Source organism: Zootoca vivipara, chromosome 1 (genome assembly GCF_965207765.1).
Source record: "Zootoca vivipara chromosome 1, rZooViv2.hap1.1, whole genome shotgun sequence".
NCBI classification, from domain to species: Eukaryota; Metazoa; Chordata; class Lepidosauria; order Squamata; family Lacertidae; genus Zootoca; species Zootoca vivipara.
The window spans coordinates 56,782,217-56,804,021 of NC_142582.1; the positions used below are offsets into that span (position 1 = coordinate 56,782,217).

Consider the following 21,805-nt stretch of genomic DNA (forward strand, 5'->3'; position numbering starts at 1 on the left):
AGTCTGGAAACCTTAAAGAGAAATCAGCAGACCCTGTTTAATTTCCAAGCACCTTATTTCTAAGTTGGCTGCATAAGACTGTGCTATACATGACATAACCTTACTGTATGGTGGGAGACAAATGGTAGTGAAATCTGTGATCCAGGATGGAAGTCGGCAGGTCAGCTTTTGACACTTTAACAGATTTCTATTATGTGTACCCAAAATACTTGATCTCAAAAGTGGCCCTATGCTCCCACCACCTAGTTACAGAAGACCCTTCTCTACTTGCTTAATAAGCTGTTGTTATGGTAACATGAGATTTTCCTCCATTTTGAAATAGGTGGGACTTCCTTCCGTACCAACAAGTTTTAGGATCAGTTTGTTTTCCAAGGACAAAACTCCCATTTCCCAGCGGGGAAGCCGTTTTAGTCCTTCGCGGCAAAATCCACAGAACTTGGTTTAAAGATTCTAATGGTCAGGACCCCTGACCATTAGGTCCAGTCGTGACTGACTCTGGGGTTGCGGCGCTCATCTCGCGTTGGCCGAGGGAGATGGCGTACAGCTACCAGGTCATGTGGCCAGCATGACAAAGCCGCTTCTGGCAAAGCAGAGCAGCACACGGAAACGCCATTTATCTTCCCACTGTAGCGGTACCAGAATACCTGAAGGAGCGTCTCCACCTCCATCGCTCTGCCCGGATACTGAGGTCCAGTGCCGAGGCCGAGGGCCTTCTGGCGGTTCCCTCGCTGCAAGAAGCCAAGTTACAGGGAACCAGGCAGAGGGCCTTCTCGGTAGTGGCACTCGCCCTGTGGAACACCCTCCCACCAGATGTCAAAAAGAAAAATAACTACCAGACTTTTAGAGGACCTCTGAAGGCAGCCCTGTTTAGGGAAGCTTTTAATATTTAAGAAATTAGTGTATTTTAATATTTCTGTGACAAGATGGTTGGACAGTGTTCTCAAAGCTACGAACATGAGTTTGACCAAACTGCGGGAGGCAGCGGAAGACAGGAGTGCCTGGCCTGCTCTGGTCTATGGGGTCACGAAGAGTCGGACACGACTAAACAACAATATTTCTGTTGGAAGCCGCCCAGAGTGGCTGGGGAAACCCAGCCAGATGGGCGGGGTATAAATAAATTATCATTATTATTATTAATCTACCTGCACTTTGACGTGCTTTCGAACTGCTAGGTTGGCAGGAGCTGGGACCACCGAGCAACGGGAGCTGACCCCGTCGCAGGGATTCAACCGCCGACCTTCTGCCTAGGCTCTGTGGTTTAACCCACAGCGCCACCCGCGTCCTTAAAGATTCTAGCCCACCATAATAAAACGTCTTCGCCTTTAGGATACCACGGGGCTCTCTCTCTCTCTCTTTGTAGCTCCCACTGTCCGCCGTGGAACTTGCTTCAAAACATGCAAGCGCACGGCTACAACTTTGACTTTTAACTTATCTAAAAGCTGTAGGGGCGGGACTAGAAGAGCATAACAGACCGCTCTTCGCCCACGAGCAAAAGACACACACAAAAAAAACCACGCCCCATTTTGTCTCCCCCCCCCCGCCCTCGCTTGTGGAGTTCATGCTGCCGCCCCCGACTGCGCACGCGCACCGCCTCGGCAGCGAATCACGCCTTCCGCGAGCGCGGAGCCGCCCCTCGACCCCGGCCTACGTAGGGTCACGAGCAAGCGGTGATGAAACGCCGTATGTGAACTCCGGAGCGCGCTGTTGCTCTTTGGGCTCGCCTCTTCCTCTCAGATGGGGCGCGCGGAGGGGCCCGCCTTATGCGCGCGGGGCGTCGCTTGAGTCGCCGTTCTCTCCCCGCCGCCTTCCTGCCTGCAACCAGCCGTCCTTGTCATGAGGCGCACCGAGCGGAGAGGTCACGGAGGGGGCACTGGAAAAGCAGCCCTGGAGGAAGAGGAGCAGCCGCCGGCGGAGCCCAACGGGGCTTCTCCCCCCGTGGCAGAGGTTTCGCCGGGGCGCTGTAAGGGCGCTGCCGCCCCCACGACCACCACTGGTTCTACCGCGACGCACGGGAGCCGGCGAAGCACGGAGTCCGAGGTGTACGATGACGGGACCAACACGTTCTTCTGGTAAGGGGGCCGGAGCAGGGCGCCCCGTGTCCTTTCCCCCTGGTCGCCTCTCTTCCCCAAGGCCCTTTCCTCCTGACACGTGGAAGGAAACGGCGCAGCCCATAGACACGGGTTGCCCACAGTAAATAGACGCGTGTATGCACAACTAAAGATGCGGGTAGGCAGGCTGTCCGTTTAAAAGGCTAGGGACCAACAAGGAGGAGGGAGTGAGCGGGTTGAACTTGATGCTGGAGCCGAGGATATAAAGAAGGGTGTGCATCTCGTTGGAATTTGGCGGGTCTTCTCTTCCTGGATGTCTCCGTCCCAGGAGCCCTGCTGAACCTGCCTCTTTTCTCAAGTCACTTCTGCTGTGCCTTCTCTTAAGAATTGGCCCTCTTTTGGTTTCTCTCCTCAGCTTTTGCGGTCAGTCGGGGGAAGTCATTAGTGTTACATTCCTAAACACACTTGTTGAGTAAATATCATGTACGACTTACTGCTGAGTAAATATGCTTTATATTTACTGTTGGCTTTTTTCCACCATTCCTGGCTTGATAAGTATTTGATATAGCAAAATCTCTGAGAAATATCTGTAATTTACAGCACCAAGAAGGAACTGAGGCTGCTTTCCCATGCATACTTGGAAATATATCCTGTTTAATTCAGTTAGACTTAATTTCAGAGTAAATACATTTGATCTTGCTTCAATTGCACTCTTGTGGGATAGCTTTCCTAGGCACAACCTACTTGTGGTAGTTGAAAGGCAAAACCACACTTTCATCTCCTTATCTCAAGAGAATACTTGCCTGGGCAGTTTGTAGAGAAGAGGGAGAGCACTTCTCTAAGTGCCCTTGCTTAATGGTTTGTGATAGTATTCCAGATATCATTCTACTACTCCAGCATTTGTACTACAAAAAATATAAGGTTTTGTAGACACAGGTGATGAAAGATAGTGTGACTTTTGTAGTTGAGCAGTCTCGTGAAGAGATGGAGGCGGAATATTTACTAATATTTACATACTAGTAGAAACAAAATATAAAAAATTCCTTCCGGCAGCACCTTAAAGACCAACTAAGTTTTTTATTTTGGTATGAGCTTTCGTGTGCATGCACACTTCTTCAGATACAGACCAACACGGCTACCTACCTGTAACTACATATTAGTAGGTAATTTTTCATCTATAGTAAAAAAGGATTGACAGACCTCAACATTTCCATATCTGATGAAGTAGATGTGCACTTGTGTGCTGTTATTTTTCTCCTTTAGACTTATCATGACTACCTTGTTTAGTTTATTATATTCTCAAACAGAACTGGTTAAAACTTTACTTGTCCTGATGCACACCTAAAAGCAAAGCCATACTGTACTGTACTTTGTTATTGTTGAGACAGTATGAAAAAAGACTGTATCAAAACCATCTTCAAGACAAAAAGAATAATAAATTCTTTTGCCATGAAAAGCCTACACAAGAACAAAAGATATAGCACAATACCTGCCCACGAAGATATAGTAATTGTGGCATCACTAATTCTTGTATATTTTTCCACTTTGTGTCTTTATTTATTCCACTTGCTTTATATCTTTAATGTGCCACAGTATTCTTTCCATTACAGTTGTTAGCCTTGTAATGCAATACCCAGAATGATGGTTCTTTTCTTCCTCCACATTGGGTGTAACTTTTTCTTTTTGTGCAATTCTTGAGAAGGCAAATTATTTTCTAGCAAACAACATGATGTTAGTTGGAAATCTGGTTATTTAATTAAGTATCAACTCAGTGTCCTTAGTTTCACTGGGAGAGACGAAATTTCCTGAAAACTTTGAAAAAATCTCTCAAGCATTTTATCCTCTGCAGTATGTTAAGTAACATGGTTTCTAGCTGCAAAACCCTTTCTTCTTCTTGTGCCACATACATCAATTATGGAAAAGGGAATACAATGATTAGCTTTAGACATCAATTTACCTTCTTCAAAGACAACAGAGAGCATAGATTTTCTGGTTCTGCGAGAGGCTTAGTAAAGAGAGAAGAGCCTGATTTGAAGTGACTCCGACCTGGTTTGGCTTGAGTCTGACTTCTCTGATCTTGGCAGTAATAAAATTTGGAATACCGTATGTTGATCTTGAAAGTTCCGCTGATACTCAGTGAGACTCCTGCAAACATAAGAGTATAGCTATTGAGACTGTAGTGTTTGTTTCATTCCAGCAACATTGTTTTAGGAAACACAATCTTTTATCAGAGTTCAGGAAGGATCACAGAGAACATTCTGGGAAGTTGGCTAAATTAGTGACCAAATAACGATCTTGCAGACATACCGGCACAGTACTGCCCTTTAAATGGAGAATGGGTAAAATTGTAACTTGATTGCTTCTTTAATACTAGTTTAAAGATTGTACATTTTATTGCTGAACTATTTTTCCAACACTGTTGATGATGTTTCTTTATTTTGGGTGATAAGTGTTCTATAGTCAGATGTTCTTTTAGATCTACTTCAATGATTTGACCATTTTTTAACTGCTATTTTGATTATATGTGTCTAAGCTATGAACAGAAGTGCAGTATTTAATGAGTTCTTAACTACTCTTACATTTGATACTTGGATATCCTCGATAACTTTTGAAAAAGGAATCTAAGAACTGACAGAATGTTGATCTTTCATAGTATTTTACCTTGTTATGTTACCTTGATCACCAAACAGATTCTTTCAGAGATTCAATGTACAGTAGTTCATTCTAATACTGAATAACTGAGGAATGTAATTTTCCATTGATCATAATTTAAGGTGGATTAACATACATGCTGCCACAAAGTGCAGCATGTACACATACCTTTTGATATTTTTGGAAGGACAATACCGGTAGTTAGGCATCAGGGGTGGATAACCTCAGGGCCAAGCACAGCTCTATTGCCCTTGGAACTCTTCCAGGCATGTCCCTTGCTGGGTTTGTAGTGTCCTTGAGTGTTTTGTCTGGCTGAGATTTGTTTTTGAAGTAAAATTTTACCTTTTGTTTGTCTGAATGGAGGCTAGAGAGATATGTGTAGAAACTAATCTGTTGTATAAAAGTAATTTTTTTACATTTCATGCTGTCCCCACTTTTGTCTCTGACACGTAGCACTGCCCTGTGGCCCACAAAAGGTTGCCCAAAATGCAGCCCTTGGCCAGAAAAATGTCCCCCCCATACTATACATGTCCACTCAAAAATAAACCCCATTCAGTCATTCAATGTTCTTTATAGTATCTGAAAAAGACAAATAAACAGTTTTTTTAAAAAAACATTGCGTTCCTTTAGGATTTATTCCTAGCCAGTAGTATTACAATTGTAGTCTAAGTAATTTTTCATTCTCTGAGAGTTTGTTACAGCAAAAAGAAGAGAATCTATTGGCAGTTTAAAGATAAACAGATTTAGTGTGGTGTATGTTTTCATGGACAGGAGTCAGTTTCATCAGATATATGAAGTGTTACCCTCAGTTTAAAAGCAAACATGTAAATGGAGCTGAATGCTCATTAAATGTAAAAGAGGAAAAGGGGCTTAGATCTGGTCAGTGGTCTGGATCATAGAGTTTGACCTCTGCAGGCTATGTTTGATAGGGACCACCCACCTATCAATCACTTGACATTCCTGTGATGTTGGGTACCTTGTTTTTCACCCTGTGGGTACATGGCTTTGAAGGTCCTGACCATTCTCCAATTGTTAGCGTTTCAAAGAGCTGCACACAGCTCTGCAATCATTGATAGCCAGCTGATTGTTAGTACTTCCAGAGAGCCTTGTGTTGCACTTTTAAGCCCCAACAATTAGCTTATTGTCAGAACTTCAAAAATCACAAACTGCACTGGGCAAAATTAGGTTGCCCAATGTCATTGTGACATCAGTTGGTTGACTTCCTGCAAGCACTGGTAATCAATCAGCTGATGAGTGGTGCTTAGAGAGAACTGTATGGGGGATGTCTGCAAATCCCCCTTTGCCTGCCCCACAGCCAATATAATATATGATGTCAGGTGTAGGACAGGTGAGCATGGCTCTGCCAAAATGGTCTCGTGAGCTAAGTGGAAAGGCCTGGCAGGCCTGATTGGGCCCCATAGGTCAAAGCTTCTCCACTGCTTGTGTAAGAGGCGTATGAGGACTGTTTGCACACAAGTTTGGCCACCATATGAATACTGTACACTTGGGTTTCAATCCCTAAAATAATGCTTCCAGTGAAATGCTGGAAAGGGCAGCCATATTTATGTAAAGTGGCACATGCATGGTTTTTCTTCCTGGCATTTTTCTTAATGTGTAGGCACATTTCCACATGTGGGTGGAAGCAGAGTGTAGCCAGTACATGCATAGAGAGTGCATGTGCATTTGTGAACAGTGTGACATTTCTATACAAAGTTGAAATATATACAAAGAAGCACTGTGACCATTCACAGCTGTAGCACAAACTTAAACTTCATAACATAGCACACCTGTAGGGGAAGAAAAATATTTGGTCTCAGTTGAACCTTAAAATCACTTGCTGGTTCATTGTAGTTCAGCATGTTCATGCTAGAATTTTTCCTCTGAAATTCATTCAGCATTTAACATCTCAACTGAGGGGCAAAGTAGATGTGACAGCAACACAATTTAGGCTGGATGGTACTGAAATCTGTACTGAAATTGCAGTGGGAGATCATGAAGGGGGGGGAGGGAGGTAAATAACCTTCTGTGCCACCCTCCTAAAATAAAGTCTTTAAAGCTATTTCTCTTAGTGAGGCTTGCTTCAGTCATGGAGCACCACTGATGGAAGGTTCTCTCCCCCCCCCACCTTAAAGCAGGCTTGGAGAGAGAGCATAGCAGGGGATGCTTCTCCTGCCTGTGCTGCCAACCCATCAGTGCTGCCACCCCATTTTGTAGGGGCTTTGCATTATTGTAATTCACTTCTTCTGACATAACTTCTTGTTTGGCCCCAAGTGAACTACTTCAGAAGTACATGAAGGAGAAGTTGGGAGGTTATCTGTGTACTGTTGAGAGTTGCGCCAGAACTTCTGGAGCAACCCTCAAATTCTTTTAGCTCTGCTGTTTTTACAGAATAATCAATTAACCATTGTCAAATGACTTTGTTTTTCATAAGGACTTCTGGAAAGTGCTGGGAAATGGCTTGTTTATCTAGACCAGGGGTTCCCAACAAAATTTTCTCAAGGACCCCACATCGAGCTACTATTGTGACAAGGACCCCCATTAATTTGTTTAGAGATGGTTCCTGCACTGCAGGGGGTTGGACTAGATGACCCTTGTGGTCTCTTCCAACTCTATGATTCTAACCCCAAGGCAGCTGTTTTCAAAATATTTTTGTGCACCTACAAACCTTAGATTTCAGGTAGGTAGCCGTGTTGGTCTGACGTAGTCGAAACAAAATAAAAAAAATTCCTTCCAGCAGCACCTTAAAGACCAACTAAGTTTTTTATTTTGGTATGAGCTGCTGGAAGGAATTTTTTTACTTAGATTCCAGCAAGGCAGCTCATAGCTCTCCTATAGTGGTACAGCTCCCTGAGAATCAGATCGACATTAGTATTTATGATATCATACAGTAAATAGTTTTCATAATTGGTGGAAATGCATGTGCAAATTAACATAAAAACACCCTGTCATAGGAGAACAGCCACAGAAGAAAATATAAACTGCCTGGTTACAAGTAAAAACACAGAATACATTTTTTAAACCTTCTTGGCGTTCAAACTTTTTCTGTACGGCTCAGGAGCAGCAATGGAAGATGGAAGAAGTGCTCACTTTGAAGGCGAACTCATCTTCTTCCATTCCCAGGAAAGTGGGGCGCTGGGCTCCCTTTTGCTCCTCCTGCCCCTTCGGGAGAGTCTCCTGCAGAGGGTTGGGAGCTACCAGGGAAGAGGAGAGTGATGCGGGGCCGGGAAGAGCTTTGCGCTCTGTCTGCTACTGGCGGGAGCTGAGGCACGCAGCTGGCGGGTGGGAGGGAGGCCGCGGAGCCGCCGCCGCCACGCACGCCAGGCCGTGCATTGCAGCCTCTGCGAGGACCAAAGGCAGCCGAACCGGCACGCAGCTCCCGAAGGCCCTGGCGGGGAAGGGCGCTCCCTCGTCCCCATCATCCCCAAGGGAACCAGGACGGAGGCGCGCGCCAGGAAATGTCCTCTCGGGCGCGGCGGGGCGCGGCGCTGTATTCCTCCGCACACTCCCACGCTCCGGTTCGCTCTTCCTGCCGGCCAGCCTTCCCCTCCCTCGCCTGGGCGGAGACTTCTTTCCTGCCCCTTCTGATTGGCTGCCCCTTCTGATTGGCGCTTCCTGCAGCCAATCAGTAGCCGTGCTGAACTACACCCTCCCTGCGGACGCGGGAAGCAGCCCCAGGCAGCGCTGGGCAGCGGTGCGGACCCCTCTGGCATAGCTCGCGGACCCCTGGGGGTCCGCGGACCACCTGTTGGGAAACACTAATCTAGACATAGGTGGCTGTCCTGTTACTGATTCCTTTAAATTGATTCTTGTGTGTTTACTAAAATCTGCCCTCTCCTCTCATTGAGTTTAATTTTATGCTGTACTCTAATATAGATGATTGAAATGAATTAGAAGTTTTTAAAGATAAATGCTACCAAAAGAGCACATGGTTTACCTTTTATTTGTTTTCATCCCAAAGTTGCTGGGACGTCATTGATTTCTGGGAGAAGAATGCCCCAATGCTGAAAATAAGTCATTGGGGGTGATTCTGCCTGTCCTTCGTTTCATACTTAAGAGTTTATCAAGCAGCTGTCATTCTGTGACTTGCAGAAAATGGGATGGAACATAACTTGGGGACCACATTTCCTTATGTAGGAGCCACAAAAGAAAACTAATCTAGTTTTACAAAATTAAACCATAGCTTACTGAACTGGTGGTAATCTCTGCATAGAAGCTAGGTCATGAATGTCCTCTTCCATTCCTTATTGCTGCCATCTCAACAAAGTATACTATTGCTATTGATGATATTTTTTTTGCCTTTTCTGTTCCTTGGTTAAATGATGGTTGAATATTGGACCCTCTGTTTAGTGAAGTGGCCCATGAGAGATAAAGAAAACTATTGAGTGATGATCATCCATCACTCTTTCTGGAATGAATTCCCCTTACACTCTATAATGCCTGTATGCCTTCCAATCTGCTCTGAAGAGTTTGAGGATCCTCTAGAACAGATTCGGGAGCATGCAGAGGGATATAGTGAGCAGGAGAAGAAAGGGAAGTCCCATCATGTGAATTGTGTGACATACATTGCATACTTATTCTCTTAGAATAATACACAAAGTCTTTTTATATTTGAAACTGAGAATGTGGGTGTTTATAAATAGGAGTTTTGAGTTTACTGAAAGCTGGTACATGAAAAGTTGCAGACATGTTTGTATTGGTTACTTAGTGTGGAGAAACAAACCTTTCTGATAACCTTTCGTGTATTGTGTAACTGAAATTCCTTAAAATTGTGCCTCAACATCCAGTCTTCTGAGTTGAAAAATTGTGGTCCTGCACACTGATTATGAATAGTGTGGTTCTGTTGGTTACAGTGCTCATATTATTTATATACAAAGCTTCTGTATAGTTGTGAGAAGGCAATTGTATTTTCAGAAGCTGTTTTATTTACAGGAAAGCTTCCAATGCAGTGTTGTGATCCCTTACTTAGCTAAAGATTGACAGAAGGAATGCTTTTGTGCTAATGCTATCAGAGTAACTTTTACTGCAACCTTTGCCATTCTTTTAGGTCAGTTTGATCACCTTGTTCGGGCATATGGGCTGTTGCTGCAGCAGTGTCTGTCTGACTGTGCTCAGAATTTTGCCATTTGGAAACTAATTCACCCCTTAGAAATTGGTAGAAAGTGTTCCTCAAGGCTTGATGTTACCATCTGTGCTGCTTGGTTTATTACACTTGCAGGCTGTAGATGATCTGTCTGTGGAACAGGTAGGTAGCCGTGTTGGTCTGGTATAGTCAAAACAAAATAAAAGTTTTTCCTCCCAGTAGCACCTTAGAGACCAACTAAATTTGTCATTGGTATGAGCTTTCGTGTGCATGCACACTTCTTCAGATACACTGAAACAGAAGTCACCAGATCCCCAAATATAGTGAGAGGGTGGGAAGGGGCCGGACTGTTTATGGCTGCATTTGGTCTTACAGGAAGAATTTACGACGATTGGTCCCACAGGAGAAGCAAGGGGTGAGATGGTTAAAGATAGCTTTATCATGTATAATGAGATAAGAATCCAATGTCTTTATTTAGACCAGGTTTCGCCATCGTTTTAAGTTTGGTGATGAATTGCAGCTCAGCAACTTCTCTTTCTAGTCTATTTCTGAAATTCTTTTGTAATAAGACAGCTACTTTGAGATCTTGTATAGAATGTCCTGGGAGATTGAAGTGTTCTCCTACTGGTTTCTCTGTCTTGTGATTCCTGATGTCAGATTTATGTCCATTTATCCTTTGGCGTAGGGTTTGGCCTGTTTGTCCGATATAGAGAGTTGAAGGGCACTGTTGGCATTTGATGGCATACACAATGTTAAAAGATGAGCAATTAAATAGTCCTGAGATGGTATGTTGGATGTTGTTGGGGCCAATAATGATGTTGTCTGGGTGTATGTGGCAGCAAAGTTGGCATGTGGGGATCTGGTGACTTCTGTTTCAGTGTATCTGAAGAAGTGTGTATGCACACGAAAGCTCATACCAATGACAAACTTAGTTGGTCTCTAAGGTGCTACTGGAAGGATTTTTTTAATATTCTGTCTGTGGAAGTTAGGACTAGATATTTCTTTATAACCTTCCAAAGGGTCTGCAAGGCTTTGGGTTGTTTGAGGAAACTGTTAAGTATAGGGGTTGTTTGTTTTTCTCTCTGAAACAATTATTTTGTTCAAATTTATTTTTATATTTAGTGTATTCTTATGTGAACTGTTTCTGAAAAGGTGGTCTATAAATAAGTAAATTTAGCTGCCCTGAACTTTAGATTGGAGGAAGGTTAAATCTTTAATAAATGAAATAAAATAAATACATTTTAACCCGCTGAAGATACTGAGCAACAGTAAATAGTCCTGAAAAATATTATTTGTTGTTGACTTTTTCCCCCTTCTCTCCCCCCCCATACAATAGGCAAGCACACACCTTAACAGTCCTGTTCATCCTCACCTGCACCCTGGGATATGTGACACTGCTTGAAGAAACCCCACAGGATACAGCCTACAACACAAAGAGGTAACTAGCTTTCACAGAAGTCTTGCAGTCAGCTTTTATTGCCAGTTTTTTTATTAACTAGCTAGAGTACCCATTTTTTACATTTACTTTTAATTTATTTTGGATTTTGATAAATTTATCAGTCCATTGTATGCATAGCAATGACTCCCCTGTAATTTGTAAAAATAACAACACCAAATATGTAAATATGTTTTCTGTATGAGGTGATTCCACAATTATATCAAACCTTTAACTTTTGTAGTTGTATAAGGAAAAAAACCTTTTGTTTATTGACTGAATTCCTCGACTTATATCATGAGATTTAAAAGACTGCCCAAAAGTAAATAAAAGTAAATAAAAAGGATAAACCAAAAGGCTTCTCCCATGTTGTTGTGTTGTTTAGTCGTTTAGTCGTGTCTGACTCTTCGTGACCCCATGGACCATAGCACGCCAGGCACTCCTGTCTTGCACTGCCTCCCGCAGTTTGGTCAAACTCATGTTCGTAGCTTCGAGAACACTGTCCAACCATCTTGTCCTCTGTCATCCCCTTCTCCTAGTGCCCTCAATCTTTCCCAACATCAGGGTCTTTTCCAAGGATTCTTCTCTTCTCATGAGGTGGCCAAAGTATTCTCCCATAGAGAAGCATTATTAAAATATTCCTATCTGCTGAAAATAAATCAGATGGAGGTTTTCTGTAGAGTAAGTCGTATGTAAAATTTGTTAAATAATACTGGGCAGGATTCACATAATCTGCAGAAGCCCCATGCAGACTTTTTCTTGCATATTGGGGCTTTCTGCCTCTGTGCAGGTGTGTGTCAGGAGGCTCCCCAGAACAGTGTGCAGGGGGAGGAAGGGAGAGGTTGTTCCATCTAGCAGACTGCAATGCTTGTGCAGATAGAACGATGGAAAGAGTATGAAGTTTAATTCTACCACAATTTTAAAAAACAATATTGTGGGAAGTATAGTTCCTGTGTTACAGTTTTCGTATAACTGGTCCATATTGGAACCACTTACTGAATTTTTGTATATATAAAGTTACTGAATGTGTCTGAATATATTGAAACGTGCTTGCTACTTGTGGAGTAGTTGGAAATTACGGTGTTGTAGTAGAATACAAATAATAGGTGACAAGGCTAGTGAGTTTATCCAGCTATGTTGCTGCCACCTCTAGTTTCCCTCCCTGCAATGCCAAATATAGTGGTATCTCGGGTTACAAACACTTCAGGTTACAAACACTTCAGGTTACAAACTCTGCTAACCCAGAAATAGTACCTCAGGTTAAGAACTTTGCTTCAGGATGAGAACAGAAATCGTGCTTTGGCGGTGCGGCGGCAGCAGGAGGCCCCATTAGCTAAAGTGTGCTTCAGGTTAAGAACAGTTTCAGGTTAAGAACAGACCTCCGGAATGAATTAAGTTCTTAACCAGAGGTACCACTGTACTACTTTCTCCCACCCACTTTCAGCACAAAGGCTCACCTATGTTACAGTAAGATTATAGGGCTATAGTCAAGCTAATGCAGTATGGCCAGAGTGAATTGTATAATGGTGAAACAAAGACTTGGAGGAGAATGCTGTAACTTAAAATGCCAGAAACGGAAGCTGGGAATGTATATATGCAAACCATATGCTCTTCAACAGAGCTGCAGTTCTTCATTCCAGATGTGAGTAGAGCTATTGAGGGACTCGCAGGTTTATGTTGGAGGTGCATTGATAATGCTGTAAATGGAATAATTTAAATCTTAAGGCCTCTCAGTCCCGTATATCAGTTCTGACCACACTCTGAAGTGTAGAGTAGCACACCTTTCAATCCTCTTTTGGAAGGGCATCCTATTCTTAGTGGTATCTAATGCGGGGCTTTGTCCTGGGGATTCGTTGAAGAGCTTAGATTTCATGGAACGTAAGACTGCTAGCCATGATGTCTATGTATTATCTCCAGTGTTGGAAGCAGTATGCCTCTGAATGCCAGTTGGTGGTAATTGCAAATGGGGAAAAGTGCTGTTTATACTCAGGTCTCGCCTGTCGATTTCACCTGGGCATCTCATTGGCCACTAGTGAGAACAGGATGTGTCTTTGGTCTGAACCAAAGGCTCTTCTTATGCTCTTACATTGTTAAATAACCTGGGGTCATCATTTGGTGCCTGCAACTCTAATTGACTGCAGATAAAAGAAAGCAACATGATTTGATGGATGTAAAAGTTCTAAAAATAATAGATGACATGTTTCCTAGATTTCACATTGGAAAACCTCTTATCACCACGAGGGGAAGGGAGTGCAGGGACACAAACTTCATACTACTACCTGAATAAAAAAAGCTGAGGCATCTCATAATGTTGATTGGGCAGAAGTGATAACCAGTATTCAGCCAATGACCCGCCTGTGTAGGTAGATACAAATATGCAGTTTATTTCCTAATCACGTTTTAGATGTCTCTGCAACATCCCCCTTAATGCTGCATTGACTAGGTTGAGCTACTGCTGCAAGCATAGCATAACTTATAACTTATAACAGAATTGCACTGGCTCTTTGGTGCTGACCTACAAAGCCCTAAACAACTTGGGCCCAGGTTATGTTTACAGACTACCCAGCCAGTAAGATATTTGAATGAGGCCCTTACGTTTGTGCTACAGCCTGCTGAGATCCATCTTGCAGTAACTAGGTTGGTGGTCTTTTCCATTATGTTACCAAGCCTATAAAACAGCATTGCCTTGTGTGATAAGCAGGCACCAATGGTGCTTTGTTTTGGTGCCTGATAAAAGTTTTCTCCCCAGCCTTCACTGCCCATTAATACCAGCTTACTGTAATTTGTACTGGCTCTGTAGCTGCTGTTGTATTGTCTTAATTATTTTTAATGGGCTGAATTCAGCTACCCAGCTCCATTAGTGAATGCCAGCATGAAGATTCCCACAAGCAGAATGGGGCTCTCTCCTGCACCTCCCCCAAATCTTCCTTGGAGCGTTGGGAGAACCCCCAGAAGGGGGGGGGGAGGGAGAGAGGGAGAGAGAAAGGGGAAATTGTTTCAACAGTTCTGTTGGGCAAGCTAAAATGCTTGCACTTTCTCCTTTGTGCTATATTGAATTCCACCCATTGTATATTGTTAATTGATTGAGTGTTTCATGAAAGGTGATATAGAAGTAATATTTAAAAAATAATAAAACTACTGAGCATATCCTTAATACGTGAGCAGGCAAATTTGTTTTCCAGTGCTCTGTGTAGTTGATGTAAGGTGGTGACTGTAATTACATTTGATAAAGTACTATCAGGCAGCAATTAGAAGATGTATTTCTACCCTGTTGTGATCTTTTTTTCTCTATAAATTAAAAGGAAGCATGCCTAATTCTACAAAAGGGATTAAGAGTTCAAATGGAGGCTGCGCTTCAACTTGCTTGTTAACCTGGTGCACCTTGGCTAGCATTATACTCTGGGTATATATCTATAGTTCCATATTTGAGTGCAGTAGGTCTTGTATAATTGTTGCAGTATTGTTGTTTGCCACTCAAGGCTACTGAGTTGCTTTTTGGTCTGCACACAAATAATTTAGGTTCCTGCAATTTGAATTGATCTTGCTGCTTTGGTTTTATGGAACATAAAACCAAATGAAGGCGTAAACCATTCATTTAGTTGCTTAGATTTTCCATGACGATGTACAGTTTCATAAATAATCTATGTGACTTGGACTCCCTTTATAGAGTTAAAAAACTCTAAACTGTACACAGCCTGAACATTCTCCCCCTGATATGTGTGCCTCAAACTTCAGATTAGCAATTATCTTTTTACTCAAGAAGCAACCTAATTTCAAATTATGGTAAGATAAAAACAGTGATGATTTATAGCAAGATGCATGAATTGAAGCAACATGTTTAATCTAGATTGCCTTCATGTATTAAATAAAGTGAAACTTAAACAGGGTCTATAAATTAGTTCCATGTTGTCTTAACTCATGATAACTTGACCCAGATGTTGATTTTTAGCATTGGTGTAGGGTATAGAGGTCACAAATCTGACTGAATATGAAGACATGGTGTGGCTTCCAATAGTTTAGTAGTTTAAACAGTTCATCCTTAGAACATTAGGTTTCAGTATTATGGTTCAGTAACTTGATTGATTTGAAAATATTTCTATCTAGTTTAGTTATTAAAACTTTTGTGGTAACTTACAGCCAAACTAAATAAGGTGATTTCCAACTAAGGCAAACTCAAAGTAGGCCTGTTGAAATCATAGACTTGAGTTAGTATCATTTATTTCAATTGATCTACTCTGAGTATTACTAATGTTGAATATCGCTCTGTAATTGTGGCTTGTGTACAGGAAATACTTAAATACTGTACTAGGTTGACTTTCTTTAAGGATTAATTCACATGTGCAGAAATAGAATATGTTACAGCCTTTCCCAAACAGTTTTAAAGTGCCAATGAGATCACATGTGCCTATGGAAAACTAGTATGTAATTAGCGAGACCTATTGATCTATGGCTGTGCCTCACTCCCCTTTTAGCTACACATTATGGAAGCGGAATATTACCTGTGCTTCCCCATAACATTTATGAGCCAAGTAACTGTTTATGGTATGAATGACAAATGGAAGCATGTCAGATTGTATAAAAGGGACTTCACATGTTGCAGATGACCAGGCAAGTTAATTATAACTCAACTACAGACTGGTTGATCCATACCCACACATGCACTTAGCTTGGGACTTCCATCCCCTTGCTGCCTTTATCAGCTTTGGCATATTGGGTACGGTAGGGGAAAAACTGCCTGGTAGACTTCTCAGGGGGTCCCTGCTAGGAAGGAATTCAGCTGCTACCAAAGCAGGTAGCAATGACCATAAGGTCTTGATTCTCATCAAGACTTCATTAGTGTCCTTGGGAAATATTTCAATGTTAGAAACTGTGATAAATAAGCTAGGCACCAAATGGCTCCTTAAACCAGGGTTACAGTTGCCAAAATGAAATGTCTAGTGGGCATTTTGGAACCAGACGGCTCAAAAGTTGTATTTTTCAATACAACTTTTTGGTTCCTGAAATTTGTTCTGATTTTGTGGATAGATTTGTTCTGATATTGTGGATAGAATTCTAAAGGATGTGTTGTTAGTGTGCAGAAACAGGCAAGATCTAAAGATCCCTAGACATGCACCTTCTGATGGTGGAGACATCAGGCACCAGGTGCTCAGGCATCTTCACTTGATTGGCCGGTAGCCAGGTGCAAAATGCACCTAGTGCCTGGCGAATTTCAAACGCTGAATGTTGAAAGTAGTAACCTATGTTTCATAGCCTGTATCCCCTAGGTAGAATGTGATTTCTTGATATGGCCACACCAAAAGCAGAAGCTGGGGAAATTGAATTGTGCCAACTGCTTGACTGATCTGAATAAGATTTTTAAAGAATCTACCTGCCTTTCAATTTTAAGAGGATTAGTGTTGTATCTTTTTGTTTTTCTCAAAAGAATTTGCAAACAGCTTTTAATAGGTAATAAGAGTTAAACTATATATTGAGCCAGGCAAAATTAGTTTTCTTCCCTGTTGCATGCTTTTGACTGCTAAAATGTATCTAAAACAACCTACTTATCACAGAGTATGAACTTCATGGTCTTTCAGTCTTCAGGACTAGACTGCCTTCAAATAGTTTTTCTGATTTTAGATGTTCTGTGGGCATTCAAAAGACATATTTGACAAATACCATAATGATTCATGAACAGATGTAAATTGAAAGTGTTTTTTTCCCCCAGAGGTATTGTTGCCAGCATTTTAGTTTTCTTGTGTTTTGGAGTCACTCAAGCAAAAGATGGGCCATTTTCAAGACCTCATCCAGGTAATCAAAATTGCTCATATCATAAAAATTCTCTTGATAATGATACACTTGGTAAAATTGCTCCTAATGGTTATATGTAAATGTTGAAAGTAGTAACCTATGTTTCATAGCCTGTATCCCCTAGGTAGAATGTGATTTCATTAACAGAATCTAGCATAGTTTTCAGAAGTCCTCATCTGACTGTGTACTCATTAGTCACTTAACAGATGACATATTTTACTGTATTTTATTGAATCTAATGCTCACCTTTTTTGGCCAAATTACATTGTGAAAATTAAGGCGTGCATTAGATTTGATGGCACATTTACTTTCACCAGCAAATACTTCTTTTTGGTTTCAGGGTTCTGAAAATTGAGGTGTACATTAGATTCGATGGTGCATTAGATTCAAGTAAATGCAGTATTTGCTATAAAAATATAAGAAGAACTTGCTAGATCAGGCCAATGCTGTATGTGCATGTAGGCTGGAGAACTGCAACTGCAGAGCATTGTGGAACATAAACGAATGTATTCCACTTAGTGAGTGCTTAAGAAAAGGACACACATTTCAGTTATCTGTTTCAGATTTAGATTATACCTGAAGAAGGTTCCCAACCCCCTGCCTCTTCTACCAAAATTAACTTACCTTGAGTAAGGGAGACAGGCAAAGAGAGCACTAAACTCATGCTCCTGTTCCACTGTCTACCGCCTGCCCCCAATTCCACAAGTCCATCTGCCACCAGCCACCCTGTGGAAAAGATTGTGGGATAGAAAGAGACGCAGGCAAAGAATAGCCTGCTCTAGCTGGACTATTGTCTTCCCCACAATAGGGTTGTCTACTATTGAATGCCCTGTGGGAAAGATCCTGATGACTTGTTACATTTTGATATTTTTGTGACTTTATTAATGTATATTGTTGTAACTAATTCTTTCAAGTATCCTTGAAGATGTGACAAAAATAAATATACTGTATTGAAAAGGGAAGTTGATGGAAAATGTATGGTTTGTATTTGGCTAAACACCACTTTGCAGATTTGTAAAATTGAAAATGCTAAAAAAAAAATGAAAGTAATATTGGTGTAAACATTAAGCTATTTAACACCAATGTATTCACCATCCCACACTTGAAGTTTTGCTAAACATGGTAACATGATACGTAAATGTTTTGCATCACAGAGACAGCTTCCTCTGTGGGTCGTTGTACACACAAACACTCTTCTTCAGAGCATTAATATTTTTGTCTGACATACTTTCCATTTCATTAGTCAGAAGTACAATACTGTAGAAATATTGTTGTAGACAAGTATGCTACTGTGATGCAAGAATGCAGCAGTATGGCTCTTATTTGTTTAGATAACACAGTATCCTTGTTTTAAAATTTCTTTCATTTATATAATTGCAGCTTAACAAATGCAATCACTTTTTTTAAAAAAGACATTTTTATTTGCAAATATAACAGAAAAAATAACAAAACAAATATAAATAACAACAAAAATAAGATTGCCAGCTGATATTAACATTAATAATATTCTGACAATTCTGATATAAACGTATGATATAATTCTGATAAAAACATAGGTAGTTCAAATGTCCAAATAGGTATCTAAACAGAATTTACAATTGAGAAGTTGTTCATTCAAACGTAAAGGACAGTGAGATTCAAACCACTGACTGGTAGATGGTAGATATTTGTCCATCCAGCTTCTCAGTATAAGTATTTTAGCTACCATAAGGGTTCTCAACCCCACTTTTGTTGCCTATCTGTTATTCAACACATTACAGAAATACAATTTAAGAGTGTGTGAACATTTGCAAAAAAAATTCTCCATAACAAAGTTGATAAAGAATTGTAATTTATGACCAGTAAGAAACATCACAGAATGTGTCCATTTCATAGGCCTCAAGAAAGCATTTTCTGAGTTGCATCAATTCAGTTCTTATATTACATGCTTGGGATATCCATCACCATAGATTCCCTTGTATAATGCCAATTCCAATAAGAAATAAAAAGAATCAAATGTTTTTTGAAGGATATCTATTGTTGATTATTCCTTTTCATAATAGTTTATATTGTGTCGTTTTGTTGAATATCTTTAAGTCCTGGATTTTCTTCTGATCTAGTGAGGATATTATGTCCATTTTCCATGCCAATGCATTCAGTATCTAGAGATTCATAGAACTGTAGAGTTGGAAGGGAATAACCAAAATGCATTCATTTCTCTGTATCTGTTGTTTTGTGAATTTCCAAAGCATGAGTATTGTATTCAGTATTTTATTATTTCATATTCACTCCCCCCCCCCCAGTTTTAAACAACATTTGTATTGTTGTGCAGAGGGTGGACCCATAGTTTTTTCTGCATATCTAACAAATGACTGATACTGTTAAGTATCCTCATTTTCAAATTAATGTTTATTTTGTTTCTTTCTTTGTTGAAGGAGGATGAATATGCAGACCTTAAAGTGCAATCCTATGCTTGTCAACTCTCAAATCAGGCCTACTTTGGTCAGTGGGTTTATTCCCTGGCAGGCGTGTTCAGAATTGCAGTCTTTGTCACATAATGTGATTCTGTGAGTCACTTGTCAACAAACTGAGTGCTTTAAACACTCATAGTACAGGTTTTGAAGCAAAACATAATGAAAAACAATTTAGAAATTGTAACTCAATGCTGACCTTCACTGTTAGAAATGTTACCTTTTCTATCATATACGTGAGAAGAAAAAGGCAACTTGATAGAATGGAGATGCTTTTGTAATATTGAATGGGTGGATCACCTGAAAATGGTTCAAAAGGAATAAGTGGCCAATTTTCACCCCCCTCCTGAGTTAAGCATTGTTTTCAAACACTGCACACATCTCTGCAGTTACATAAAATGATTTCCAAAACTGCTTGGGAAGCATAAAAAAAAACCTGCTTTCTACAGAGCAACAAAGCTATTAGAGAAAGGACATTTCAGCTAGTCTGTCGTCTGAACTTGAGTAGTGAAGAAGACATAAAGCTGTTAATAAGAGTGCTAGAATAAAAGAATAAATGAGTGATCTGTCACTGAAGAGAAATGAGTGCTAATTAGGGATGCATGAGCATTCCTATGGTTGCCCTGAATGGAGCTTGAACTTTTCAAATGCTCCTTGTGAGCAGCCACAGAACACGCATAGGCCCTACAAAACTACAGACCTTATTTGGGTGAGGCAGTGATCGGTGTTCCTGTTCCTAGCAGGAGACTAGGGCTAGAACTGTCCCTTTCATTCTTCCTTCCCCACCATCCTGGGACTACAATTCCTAGCATTCCTGACAGAAAAATGACCCTGTAAATTAGGGCTTGCATTTGTGAGGCAAATGTGGACCTTTTCACAGCAGGAGCCTGTGTGTGGGCATTTGAACTATATTTACCATATCCTAGTTTTAACAAGTGCATTACAGTGTGTTAGTTGTGGAAGTTTCCTAATTAAATTGCCAAAACAGGAGTAGTTAAAAATAGCAATGCTATGATACACTTTGAAGAAAGCTTAGTAAATGTTTATAATTCAAGGTGTGTCTGAGGAACATTGCCTATGTTGGTTGTTCATTCATGAGATACTTAAATGGAATATCTAAAACTATCATAATAAAATCAGAACTGATATTTTTTGCCAGAGTAGAAAATCTGAGCTATATCCATCTAGCCTTATATTCCTTAACATTTTCATCAACTATGGGCTGAACAAAGAGAGAACTTGTTTAGCAAGGGTATTATCAGATCTCAGGATTTTGAAAGGTCATCTTGTCTTCCTAAATATTACAATGGTAGGCAGCTATTAAATATTTATGTGAATCTTGTCACAAAGGAATAGAACAAGATTATGTTGTGCAAAAACAATTCTTGATTATAAATAAATGTGGAAAATTAATTGAAAAAATGTGGGTTCCTAGCAGCACATTTTAAATCTTGTTCATTGTTCTGTTGAAGACATAACAACTCCATAACTTGAAATACATTCTGCACTAAAGATACCCATTTATGTGTATGTTCTGATTTTCTTGCTTGTTGTTTTAGCCTACTGGAGGTTTTGGCTGTGTGTCAGTGTAGTATATGAGCTTTTCCTCATCTTCATACTTTTTCAGGTAAGGATTAAAAATTACATCTTTTATGCAGTTTATTGGGGATTTTGAAAGAAGTTTTGTAAAAGGTAACAAATATGAACAATAAAATGGGAAGTTTTCTTTAAAAGGAAGCCTGGCAACATAGGAAGCTCTCTTTATACCAGACCAGATCACCAGTCCATCTAGTTCAGTATTATCTACTCTGACTGGCTGCAGTTCTCCAGGGACTTCGTGCCTCGTACTTCTTACTGGACCCATCAGGATTTTAATCAGGCACCTTCTGCCAATAAAGCATGTGCTTTGCCCCTCCCATAATACAATTTGTATAATTTAATTCTTCATGGCATCTCTACGGTCCAATGTAAGAGAATGTACCTGTGGAGAATGTTACTGAGAGCTGTCAGAAGAGGAGGTATCCACTCTTCTCCTCAAGGCAAGAGGATTGTTTCCTCTGCACTCAGTTTCTTTCACACATCCATGCAAACCAGTGTTGGCCAAACTTGGCCCTCCAGCTGTTTTGGGACTACAATTCCCATCATCCCTGACTACTGGTCCTGTTAGCTAGGGATGATGGGAGTTGTAGTCCTCAAACAGCTGGAGGGCCAAGTTTGGCCATGCCTGTCTTACACTATTAGTTCTAGTTACAGGTAGGTAGCCATGTTGGTCTGGCATAGTCGAAACAAAATAAAAAAAAACCCCTTCTAGTAGCACTTTAGAGAACATTGGTATGAGATACTCTTCTTCAGA

General features: G+C 40.9%; 1 protein-coding gene across 1 annotated transcript in view; it reads left to right on the forward strand.

The window, feature by feature from the left end:
* Window positions 1-848: 848 nt before the first annotated feature.
* PTDSS2 (phosphatidylserine synthase 2) overlaps window positions 849-21,805 on the forward strand; it is a 40,960-nt gene continuing 20,003 nt past the window's right edge. Inside the window, exons 1-4 of the mRNA XM_035122778.3 lie at window positions 849-2,069; window positions 11,117-11,218; window positions 16,920-17,002; window positions 21,012-21,079. Of these exons, the coding sequence (XP_034978669.2) occupies window positions 1,834-2,069; window positions 11,117-11,218; window positions 16,920-17,002; window positions 21,012-21,079 (489 nt within the window). The 5' untranslated portion in view covers window positions 849-1,833. The remainder of the gene's footprint in view (window positions 2,070-11,116; window positions 11,219-16,919; window positions 17,003-21,011; window positions 21,080-21,805) is intronic.